This window comes from Trachemys scripta, chromosome 3 (genome assembly GCF_013100865.1).
Source record: "Trachemys scripta elegans isolate TJP31775 chromosome 3, CAS_Tse_1.0, whole genome shotgun sequence".
Taxonomy (NCBI): Eukaryota; Metazoa; Chordata; order Testudines; family Emydidae; genus Trachemys; species Trachemys scripta.
In genome coordinates this window covers 102,851,222-102,864,026 of record NC_048300.1, presented here as the reverse complement: position 1 = coordinate 102,864,026, position 12,805 = coordinate 102,851,222, and the positions used below count along the sequence as shown (strand labels likewise).

Below are 12,805 nucleotides of genomic sequence, written 5' to 3'. Positions count from 1 at the left end.
GCAAGATAATTTCTTTGTTAATATGTGGTTTACACCATGAATGTTTCTGGACCCAATTTTGGCTTGCCATCACATTCTCCAGTCTTCAGGTGTTTCTATCAAGAAAGAAGATGTAATAATCAGATTTTGCTTTATTTCTGCCCCAGAAGTGGCTCCCCAAGGCAAAACAACCCTTGGACAATGACATTTAAATTCCAGGATATTTGGGTTTACCCAATTTCCAACAAAACCAAAGTGTGACTCAAATACTTGTGGTGATGGGAAGTGAGGCAGACATAAGTTCCTGAATAGATATATATTGATACTCTTATATTTTATTGAAAAGGCTGCCTTTTGCTCATAAAATTAGTGCTCTTTTTCTTTACTTCTTAGAAGTGCCTTGTGCTTATTTATTTAATATGCTAAATATAAACACAAATATTGCCACAAAGTACCTTGAATGTTTGTATGGTATTTGGAGATTGAAAACTTTTAAGAGGGGGGAAAATAATACGCATTAATTAGCATGTGTATTTTCTGTACATAGCATGCCTTTAAAAAGCAAAATATATAATTTGGCAAATTCTAAGTGCAATACTGATTGCCACTTGTACTACAAGCTATTAAAAATACATAATTTGCTTGTTTGTGTCAAATCAAATGCATGTTAAAGTGAAGTGTGCATATTCATTTGAAATATTATCTAACTACATGTCAATTCATGTGTCTTGTGCTAAGTACGCTTGATTAAATGAATTTCTAATTTTGCAAGCTGTAGGGAAATATCATACCAAAAATGTGTGGCCCTTTATTTATAGTGTGTGCCAACCAGGATAAAGAATTATCTACAGCACTTAGTGGCTATAAAGTATTCTCAAGTAAAGTATTCTATGGTAGAGATTGTCAACAGGGAAAAGGGTGTTTAAAAGTACAGCAGGAAAATACATTTACTTTTTTTCAGAGAGGAACAATGTACAGTAAAATATTTGAGAAAGATCAAAACTACTTTGATTTACTGAGATTCTACCTGAAGAGCATTTTGTCTCAGACTGAAAAATCTAAATTGAAGACTATGGATTTCTTGCAGTCAGTTGTGTTTAATTACTTTCTAGTCTTTGCTATGTGAAAATGGGCCTCATGCATATATTATAGCCCTATTGAGTGACCTTAATTAAAGCTATATATATCCTAACATTTTTCATTAATACTTTGCTGGATCATCTGTTCAAATTTATTTCTTATGACTGAATAAAACCAATTGAATGATCATTTTAAAAGTCCCTAGAAGGATTGTTTTGAGAGTCAGAACACTTTGGGTTCTGCTTTTCGCTCTATCTTAGGGTTTTTGTGTGAGTTTGAGCAAGTATCGTACCCTCTCTGTGCCTCAGTTTCCTCATTTGTAAAAACAAGAATAATACTTACCACCCTTAAGCTGTGTTGTGACACTAAATTAATGTTAAGTAGTGATCTTTGGATGGACAATACCATAGTAAATGCTAAATTCTATTTGAGTTTTGCTGAGATACTGTACATGGATATTTGTGTTTAAGTTACCTCTTACTGGTAACTTCTTTCTTCAGTGGCTTAAAGCCACTTTTATCCAGTTTGTTCCTATGTAGTGACCAGTTATAGTAGGGTCAGATTCCTGACAGTAGTATTTATCAAACCAGTTTCATTATTTAAGTAAAAACCTTTCAGCTGAAAGTATTTGGTTCTTTGAAAACTAATTTGAAGCTGCATTAGCTGGACCCATCTTTGCCTTTAGGACAGTTATTTTTCATTAATCTCTTAAGTATCTAGCCTTGCTGAATTGTGACCGTTCTGTCTCAGCACAATCTGGCATTGATTGCGCTAACTGGTTCTTGTCTTGCTGGACTTTATGTACTGTGGGTTATAGGTTTGGGTGAAAAACACCATTTGACAAAAAGCCAGCATAAAGCCTGTGCACCATTTAAGTCTAACGTAAACTTTAGTTCCTTAGTGGGACTGATGTGATATATATGTATTGGCCAGCTCTATGCACGGGGGTGAAATTTACACTTGTGTTTGTGATCTCTTTTTAGGAATCTTTGGGTGAGTGCGTGGATGTTTAATTATCTTCATTTTTTATTTTAACAGGTTTATAAAATTTAAGGTGAATCAAGTAGTGTGACGGGTTGTCATAGAACCCCCCCTTGGGAGCTGCCACTTGATATGCCAAGACTATTTCTACCCCTGCCTTCCCTGCCAGCTCGGGACCCCAGCACCCTGTCTTGCTGAGCCAGACACTCCCATCTGCTCCAGCAAAGACCCAGGGTCTGAATTACTTGCCCCAAAGCTGCAGGTTTACCTGAAAGCAGCTAACAGAAGTGTTCCTGTCTTTAACACTCAGATGCCCAAATCCCAATGGGGTCTAAACCCAAATAAATCCATTTTACCCTGTATAAAGCTTATACAGGGTAAACTCATAAATTGTTCGCCCTCTATAACACTGATAGAGAGAGATGCATGGTTGTTTGCTCCCCCAGGTATTAATACATACTCTGAGTTAATTAATAAGTAAAAAGTGATTTTATTAAATACAGAAATTAGGATTTAAGTGGTTCCAAGTAGTAACAGACAGAACAGAGTAAGTCACCAAACTAAATAAAATAAAATGCACAAATCTATGTCTAATCAAACTGAATACAGATAATCTCACCCTCAGAGATGCTTCAGTAAGTTTTTTCCTCAGACTGGACACCTTCCAGACCTGGGCACAATTCTTTCCCCTGTTCCTACCTGAGGTGGTAGCTAGGGGATTCTTCATGATGGCTCCTTCCACTTTGTTCTGTTCCACCCATTTATATATCTTTTTCATAAGGCGGGAATCCTTTGTCCCTCTCTGGGTTCCCACCCCCTCCTTCTCAGACATCAGGTTAAAGATGGATTCCAGTTCAGGTGACATGATCACATCACTGCAAGACTTCATTGCCCACTTGCCAGCACACACGTATACAGGAAGACTTACAGGTAAAACACAGCCATCTGCAGTCAATTGTCCTGGTTAATGGGAGTCATCAAGATTCCAAACCACCATTAATGGCCCACACTTTGCATAATTACAATAGGCCCTCAGAGTTATATTTCATATTTCTAGTTTCAGATACAAGAGTGGTACATTTATACAAATAGGATGATCACACTCAGTACATTATAAGCTTTGTAATGATACCTTACAGGAGACCTTTTGCATGAAGCATATTCCAGTTACATTATATTCACTCATTAGCATATTTTTATAAAACCATATAGACTGCAACATCACAAGTAGAATACATAGACAAGTCTGTGTTCAGTAACCACCCAACAGACCAGCAAAAATATGTTGCCTAATAGCGGTGACTTGTTACTAAAAGTAGAATGAATGAATGAATAAATAAATAAATGCATTTTTATTGGAAACTTTTGGGAATCTTTGTGTTTGCTTATAATCGGAATGCTAATTAGCGATGACCCTTAATGAATACGATTGTACTTGGTATGCTTCAAACAGTCTTTAACCTTGTTCTGTCCTGTCCATTTTACAAATGTTTATCAGCTCAAGGTTTGTGTTTTATTTGTGAGTCCTTTTACCTGCAACTGAGCTGGGGAAATGGGGAGCCAGTTTTGGCTTTAGTGTTGACTCTTCCATTGGGCAAAGGGCTCAGTAGTAAGGTCGCATTATAATGTCCGGTATTATTTTTCCTTTCTGAAGTAGTGCCATGCATTGATAGTACTGTTTCTGGCAGGCACCAAATCTGTGTATGCTGCACTGTGTTACCTCCAGATTACTAGGTCAAAAATAATGGCTATTTCATATGGTCAGGTATAATTTTTTTTACCACTAGGGAGATTGCTTATAGTCTGCTGAAATTATTGTTGGCTCAATGGGCTAGTTTTCCAAATATCTTTGGCCCTCAAAATGCTTCTTTGATTAACTGTAAAGGTAATGGACCAAACTATACATGTATTTGTGTATTGATTCTCTTACAAAAATGTAAAGTGTCTTGTCAAGTAGTGTGGGTTGCAAAATGTAGGCTACCTCTTAAAATCTGTATTATCTGATGGAAAACATCTTTCAAAGATAAAATAGCTTTTTATATATATATAATTTTTTAAAAAGGCCCATTATTATATCACTGAGAAATTTAAAACCCAAAATGAAATGTGTCCCACTACAGCAAGTAAAATTAGTAGGGTGGGAGCTATTTGATCACATAATCTTCAGTGAATCCTGCCTTATGTAGTGAGAACCCTGTGTGTCACGTGTTCTCTGTAGACATACTCTTAAGTCCTTTTGAAATTTTTACCCCATATCCTTGTTACAAGACCTACTCAAATTGAGAAAGCAACAGAGGGTGCTAGTGATAAAACAAAGCTAGGTGTTAGGTTTGATTATCTTGTTAATTCAATGATAAAACCCTAATCATTTCCTGTGTCTCTCTCAATGAATCTTGTGTATAATTAGTCATTCTTGTTTGGACTGTAAGTGATTCATGCCAGGACCTATGTTTTGTAGAAGGCCGAGCAAATTATTGTCACTTCAAATCGACCAGTACAAAAAGTATTTCAGAGTTATAATGGGAAAACTCCCTGCAATTACCCTTGGGTCACCAATGATTCCTTTGTTTCAGGTGATCAGACTTTAAGAATTTGGGATGTGAAGACGCCAGGAGTCAAAGTAGTGATTCCAGGCCACCAGGCTGAGATCTTGAGCTGTGACTGGTGCAAATATGACGAGGTATAATGCGTTGTGCCAAACTACAGTCAACATCCCTAAATGAACCACTTTTCTTAAAGAGTAAAGGTCTTTTACTGCCACATCAATGTCTCTTCAGCTCTACTGATGTGCGAGTAACAATCATGTCTAGTGGCTGATTAGATTATTTTCAGTCACTAACATCCCAGAAGAGTCATTCCCAGGGATAAATAGCATAGGTAGGACTCAAGCTTTGGTTACACTGTTAGACAAACACTTGCATAGTTTACAAAATTGTTTCTTGTGTGTAAACATATTTGTAACTTACATTTCCATTTTCTTTTTAGATCTCGTAGACTGCATTTTAATCATTGCAGTTTAATAGTCATCCTGTTCTAATGTGTCTGCATGTGTGTTTGTTTTGTTTTAATAATCAGAATTTGCTGGTAACTGGCGCAGTTGACTGTAATTTGAAAGGTTGGGATTTGAGGAATGTCCGGCAGCCAGTATTCAACCTTGTTGGCCATACCTATGCTGTAAGGAGAGTAAAAGTAAGTTTAGTTCTTTGTCTTAGCCTGTCAATGGACTCCAATTTCTATTAAAGTGTCAGTGATGCAAACAGTATATATGTAACTAAGAACTAGAAATAAAGAAGCAAGTAAGCAGGTACCCAAGATTTTTGCTTGTTTAATAGTTCACAGACTAGTTATTCTCAGAGTCCTTCCTAATGGTCCACACATAACAACCTTTTGACATTCAAAATAAGTTTTTGGGGTGCTGTGAGAGAGAGTGGCTTCAAGAGATGATCTTTTCATTGTAGAGGGCTCCACAGAATGAAAAACATAAAGAAAGCCTGGTCAACTTAAATTCTTCATGTAGTTTCAGCTGAAACTACTATACTCCCTCATTCCTTTCTTAAATTGTGTTGTTGTATTGCTGTGTGCTGTTTAACAGCAGCTTCTTTCCACTCTAGAGATAGCAGCATTTGTGTAGAATAAGGCTTAGACCTTGCTGAGTGTACATTTGTGTGTGTATAGAAGGGCTTGAGGAGCCTTAGGGGTGAAAAGTATCAGAGGGGTAGCCATGTTAGTCTGGATCTGTAAAAAGCAATAGAGAGTCCTGTGGCACCTTTGAGACTAACAGAAGTATTGGAGCATAAGCTTTCGTGAGTGAATACCCACTTTGCATGCGTCTGACGAAGTGGGTATTCAGTCACGAAAGCTTATGCTCCAATACTTCTGTTAGTCTTAAAGGTGCCACAGGACTCTCTGTTGTGTTTTAGGGGTGAAAGGCACTAATAAGGAGCAACAAAGCCACCACAAAATTAAGCTTGCAAATGAGTTTCCATTATAAGCCCAGTTGTTCCTCCCTTTCTTGCCATTGGCCTCAAAATTGGTGGGTTAGCAGAGGTAGCAGAGGTAGAACCTTCCCCTATCTCCCAGTTTGAAGTGAATTAGCTCTGAACTGTGGCACCCTAAAAGTAGAGGGGTTCAGAATTTTCAAGTTTATTTTCCTTCCCACTTTGTGGCTGGAAAAAACTACCCAAGCTTACTAGACTCTCCTAGTTGATATCTAGAGCACAGCTCTCAAGATTTTTGACAGGTTCTTATGATATTAAATAGTAATAGCACTATGGCTCATCAACTCTGATGAGTTATTCTTGATGAATCAAGAGCTCCATGGAACATATGTGAAATCATGGGGACAACGAGCCCCCTCTTTTGTTGCCTTCAAGTCTCCTGCTCTTACTGTTCATGCTCCTGAGGCCCATGGGAAAGGAGCTTTCCTGCAGACTATAGGAAATTTGGGGGCGGGGATGGAGCGACGCAGGTGTCCTTGCCTTTTCTGTGACCCGACTGAGGTCTACAAGAGGGGAGACTCCCCAATGAGCCTTAAGAGTTTGTTGACCCACCTCACAGGTCGTAGGAGATTCATTGGGAGCCACCTCTAGGTCTCCGTGAACTTCAGTATGTGTTTGTCTTTGATGAGCCCTGTTTGGGCTTGTCAGGAGGCGGGCTATTTTGTCTTGTAGGAATTGGGGTTTGCATTGTTCCTCTTTCCCTCCCTCTGATTTGATTCTTAAGTCTCACAGTGGAGGAGATGGGGGGGGGAGGGAAGAAGCTCATGGGGCGGGAGTCTTCATGAGCTGGACACCCCTCTCTGGGGCTGCAGTACAGCAGAAAGCAAAGAGAGACCATCCTCTTTGCTGACCTTAAGCCTCCTGCCAGCTGCACATTCCAGCCCTTCTTGTGGATGGTAAGAGGAGAGCTCAAGTCCTGTGGACATGAGGAGGTTGATGTGGAGTCCCACCCCCATTCACCTCCTAGCCACTGCAGGAAGGGAGCCATGAGCTTGGATTCCCTCTCTAGGTTTTCCTTTGAGAATCAAGGGAGATCTGCTGCATCAGGATTACCCCTCCATGGTGGATGAGAAGGAAATGTGGTTAGCAGATCAAGGGAATGCTTTTGTCTCCTCTTCCAACACCATGACTACACCTCCACTCATTTTCCTCTCCTCCATCCCCACACCCCTCAATATACACCTGCAGGAGCAGGTCTCCTCTTTGGCAGATCTTGGGACCATTTAGAAAAGGAAATTCCACACATACAAATCTTTAAAGGTAAAGTAAATTACCAGGCACATCAGTGATTAGTATGTGTACTACCTTTCAGGGATTTGAGATTTTTGTTAGAAACCTAGGAAATTCCCTGTTAAGATGCCAGAGCTGAGATGGGCAATTTTTATCCTGTTTCTCTTCCCTCTTTGTTACAATTTTTTGGACGTACTCATCTCCACAGTCCATGGCAGAATTTAATCTATAATATGCCCTGGATTGTGGGGAAGTGTATTAGGCTATTTTGTGTAATGGCCAGTTTTCAAACTTCACTCCAATCTTCTTAATTAATAAAGGAATTTCCGGACAAAGTATGGCTTTGGTGCCAGTGAAATCTATCTTGAATGTCTTCTGAAGTGTGATACAAATTTGGGTATGTCTTGCTGTAACTGAGCTGGAAAAACCAAAATGGTCACACAGCTTTACTGAACCATTCTTTATAGCCTGAGAGGGCATTCAAAGTGTCAGCCCAAAGTAAAGTTTAATAGCCTGCTATGTGACTATCTCAAAGGAAATACCTAATGGAAACCCTGTCAGGTCCTTAATTTATAGTAGTGCAGCTGGCAACCACTACAATGAAATGGATTCCTACCAGTATAGTGTAGCTGATTACATATTGTTTAAAGCATAATTGCTAAAGCTCAGTGGTTAAAGCAAGCAGCCTGTTTTGTTACAGTGTGTTGTGGTATTTTCCTAAGCCGTCTTAATGAAGATAACTTAATTATTATTTATTTCTGGAAAGTTGATAAATATGTACCTCAGGTTTTTGCGTTAAGTACTTTTTCTTTTTTTCTTGCAGTTTTCACCATTTCATGCAACTTTATTGGCCTCCTGCTCCTATGATTTTACTGTGAGGTACAGTGTCTTTTATTACATGCGAGTAGGAAGAGAATCTGTTTTTGATTGTGTCTCATATATAAGAGATGGGGTATGTTTGTTATGCCAATAGAAAAATGTTCTAAACTGGGCACACTTAAGTGTTTGCTGTCAGGATTCAAGTATCAGAGGGGTAGCCATGTTAGTCTGAATCTGTAAAAAGCAACAGAGGGTCCTGTGGCACCTTTAAGACTAACAGAAGTATTGGGGGCATAAGCTGTGCCACAGGACCCTCTGTTGCTGTCAAGATTATTATTCATGCTTTCCATTTTCATGAGTTGGCTACAAATGCATGGATTCTTCTCTATTTAAAGGTTATCTCAGTGGCCCTTTATGAATTATATCTGCCCTAACAGATGCTGCTTGTGAACATTTTCCTACCATTATGCTGAACAGGATTTTGTCCATTTGTGATGTGGTTTTTTTATTAAGAAGGTAGCAGCAACCGCTTCATTGAATATATTTGGGTAACTTATCTTATCTTTTTGTGACCTATTTATATTTAAACCTGTTGTGAAGGAAAACTCCACCTCCTTTTTTTGAGAAAGCTCAGTCTTGCACGCTCTCTTTCAGTACATGCCTGAAAAACTTTGATACATCACAGGCCTTTGGACTTTCATGATATTTTTAGCTTTAAACCTATTGAATTGTACAGTAGAACTTCAGTAACAATAACTTGGCTACATCAATAAAACTGATAGTGCTAGTAAGGATTTTATAAGAGCACTTAATTTTATTAAGACATCACTCTCTACAAGCTATATTAATTTATGATCCTATACTATGAAGTACCCCACTAAATACTTACATTTACCACTCAAGGGTGTGTTTTGAGGTGTAATTAATTTTTATCCTGTAAAGCAGATTGAAGATGTTATGTTTAATTACTAGGGCTAAATTTCTTCCCCTCCTCCTTCACACTACCCCCAAATAATGTGGTAGAAAACTCTACTAATTTTCCAAATTCCAAATTTTCCAAAATCATTCAAAATTTAAGTGATGCTTTAATTTAGATTGCAGGCTCTTTGGGTTATCTATTTTCATTATAGACTAGCATGAGGGCTCCCAGTTACTGATAGGAGACCTTCCAAAAACAACCACAATACAGATAATAAAAAATTATATGTTCTATACATCCTGGTGTTGTTTTTCTAAATAATAGTATTAGCCATAGTCAGCTCACTCCACTCGACTCCATTTCTGAACAACCATTCTTAGCTATAATGGTATTGATGCAGCATTGAGACACAATATTGTGAAAAGTTGCATCATGAGGCTGCATTGTTCCAGGTACCATGAAAATCCAGTATATATTGAAACAACTTTACGGCAAGACCATTCTGCTGTACTGGAAATGCTGCAGTTTCATGTAGAGTTCTTATATTTTTAATACTGTTTAGGTCTTTAAGCTATTACCTTATTTCTTCATAATATTTTTATTAAACATATGTGGTTTGTGAAATCAAAATATATAATAATTTACCAACTCATTCTGTCAGGACAGAAGAAGTTAAGGAGGATGGGAGCAGGGAGGAAAATATATACAGTCCAGAATAGCAGGGCAGTGTAATACAGTAAGCTTCTTAGCTGTTATATACACCTCTATCAGAATAGTCACAAGGTAGGGAGAGGAGAGAGAAGAGAGGATAAAGGAAAGTGTAGGGTGAAGTCGTCTTAAAATACTCAAAATAAAAACCAACATCACTTAATATATAGATACATTTAATCATCCCTCACAGAAGAAGAGAAAACCAAGATTCAGTACAGGAAGAGTGGGATATATGAGCTTGAAAAAGAAAAAGACTTGAAGATATGATGCCAAATTGGGTGAAAACTCCATGCTTTGACCTAGAAAACTAATAAGCAGTTTTATGAGTTAAGTTCTTTTTAACTAGGCTAACAGCAGGCTTCACTGGAGAGAACAGGCATTCACACCAAACTAACAACACTTCTACTTGTCTGGCAAGCATTTCTGAAGCAGAAGGAGAAAAGACTGAGATACAGAGTTCTTTTACCTCTTAGGTGGCTAGTTTGAATCCAGATCATGTTGACATTCATGAAAGATATTTACTGTCTGGTGGCTGAAGCAATTGATGGTCTCTATCCAGTTCTTAATGGACAGGTGCTCATTGCAACTAACTGGCTTGCTTGTTGGAAATATCAGCAGAAGGGAAAGGTGGTCCCTTAAAAAGTTGAGGGATACTAGCAGTTAGTGTAAGGAAGCTTAAACCTCTGGTGCCAGTACTGTATCTGTTCTCTGGTTAGGATTCCACACACTTGTATTGTCAATAAGAAATTTTTCACCAATTCCAAATTTCATTTTGAGCAAAAAACTTCACTATCACAATGGTGGAGTAAAAGAGTCTCTGTGAACTGGTATGGAAAATAATTTCCACATTTTACTTTATGTATGAAAATGGTCATCTAAAAGCTTCAGTGTTTTAGTCTGTATTTGTTTTGAACTAACAGCTATCTAAATGCACCTGGGACAGGAGGCTGAAAATTTGATAAACCTTAAAATTATGTACTAATCGGGGAGGGGAGAATTCTTCTAACTAGACTCTAGCACTCACAGTAGCAAATGCTATAATTTTGAAATAAAAGAAATCTAAAAATGTGCTTACCTTCAGGAGACCAATTTAGACTGAACTTACTCATATGATCAAAAAGTAATGTAACTATAGACACCAAAACCACAACATTGTTCAGAAACTAAAAACATTTCTATAGAAAAAATGTGTAGTTGCAAAACTCTGATACATTGGTTCACATTGAAAAGAACCATTGTTACAAAGAACAGTAAGAAATACAGTGTAGCCAAGCGTACAGACCTTTTGTTAAGGAGGTGCTAGTTGTCTGCATAGTTAAAGTTGAAATGAGTTTTGTACTTAAAGCAGGGATTTGACTTCTTTCTTACATAAGAAAAATACAGTACATCCTTTCCAAAATTGCAGCATTTACTCTGAGTATAGAATTAGAATTAGGTGAAGTTTGTTTTGGTGAATGGCTAATTCACCAAAATATGTAGTTTTGGTTGACCAGTTTGCAGAACAGTTTTGACAGAACTGAAAAATTGAAATGTTTTGGTAATGTCAATATGAAATGGTTGGTTTTGACATTACTGAAACACTTCAGTGTTTTAGGGTGAGGTCACAAAATGGGAGGAGCGGGAGGTGGTGGTGCTTTCCTTATCACTTTTAGCCCAATTATTGGGGCACTCATTGCTACGTAGGTATCCTGCGTTTATTGCTCCCCTTCGCCTGACGTGGAGAAAGGATTTGAACTTGGGGTCTACCCAGGTTGCAGGAACGTGCCCTAACCACTAAGCTATGGATTAGTCTGGGGAAGTCTAGAAAATCATTCACACTCTTTCCTTGGCCCAGTGAGTATCCGTTGTCATTATGAATTACTATGGATAGTCTTTGGCCCAGAGAAAGAGTGTGAAAATGATTCTCTGGACTGATGTTTAGGGCAGTCATGTAGGATGTGGGAGACCCAAATCGGAGTCCCTGCTCCAATGACTATAAAAAGCAGAACTGTTTCAACTGGAGAGAGTGAGAGACTTGTCCTAGAATATCACATAGCCCAATGCAAGCTCCTGCAATGTGGAAGACAAGTTCAAATCCCTTCTCCATGTTAGGCAGAGGGAAGAACTGAACCTGTCTCTCCCACATCCCAGGTAAGAATCCTAACCACCGGGTTAAAACTTGTAAGATGGGGAGTGGCGGCGGCACCACCTTCTCCTCTAGGAATTTTATGAATCTAGTCCACCTTTGCTTTTGTTTAAAAACCCAGGTGCAAAAAGTGGAGTAAAACGAATCATTTCATTTGACCTGATTTACAGTGCTTTCCAATTTGTTCATTTTTCTGAGAAATTTGAAAAAAAATAATTTTTGGTTTGCCCCAAAACAAAAATTTTTCAGTATTTTTGTAATTGCCAGCAAATCAAAAACCCCATTGTTTGTCCAGTTCAGTATAGAACAAACTTTGAGACATTACAAGTAAATCTGATTGAGTTAAGACCATTTTCAAATGAAGAAATCCAGCACCCTATGACCTCTTTTGCCTCTAAATGATTTTTAAGAAAATCGTGTAGACTCCCGCATCTTCCCATTTAGCTAAAATCACAAATCTTATGAAGAGGTTATGGTTGAAGAAATTATTTTTAGGATTAACGGTAACTTTTTCATGTTACCCTCATAATTCAGCTTCTGATGATGAAGAAACTGTTATCTTCAAGCATTGCATGAATTACACTCTTTCAAAAAGTCTGCTATAGCCTATTGCTCTAGATGGGACTGAGGCCATGGGCTTCCCTTAGCAATATTGGCCATTGCCTCTATTCACCTGCTTCTCCCAGTGCGCTCTGGGCCTCCTGACAGCACAGAGGGCTATCATTTTCCCTCAGGGCATCTGGCTGCACTCCCATTGGGAACTGATAGGAGGCAGTGGTCATTATGAAAGAGGGCATCTTAACTGTGGCCTCAGGCCTGTTGAGAACAATGGGAGATGGTGGCCCTTGTCAAAGGGAATTGTTCTTTGAGGTTTTTTTGAAGGAAAAGATTTTATGCACTGGCCTCTGCTGACAGATAAATCTTCAGTTACAAAAAATAACAACCAAAAATGGAAATTAAACC

At 38.3% G+C, this 12,805-nt stretch overlaps 1 protein-coding gene across 1 annotated transcript in view; it reads left to right on the top strand.

Moving 5' to 3' along the window:
• PEX7 (peroxisomal biogenesis factor 7) overlaps positions 1 to 12,805 on the top strand; it is an 82,827-nt gene that overhangs the window by 27,992 nt on the left and 42,030 nt on the right. Inside the window, exons 6-8 of the mRNA XM_034765571.1 lie at positions 4,614 to 4,720; positions 5,116 to 5,229; positions 8,092 to 8,147. Of these exons, the coding sequence (XP_034621462.1) occupies positions 4,614 to 4,720; positions 5,116 to 5,229; positions 8,092 to 8,147 (277 nt within the window). The remainder of the gene's footprint in view (positions 1 to 4,613; positions 4,721 to 5,115; positions 5,230 to 8,091; positions 8,148 to 12,805) is intronic.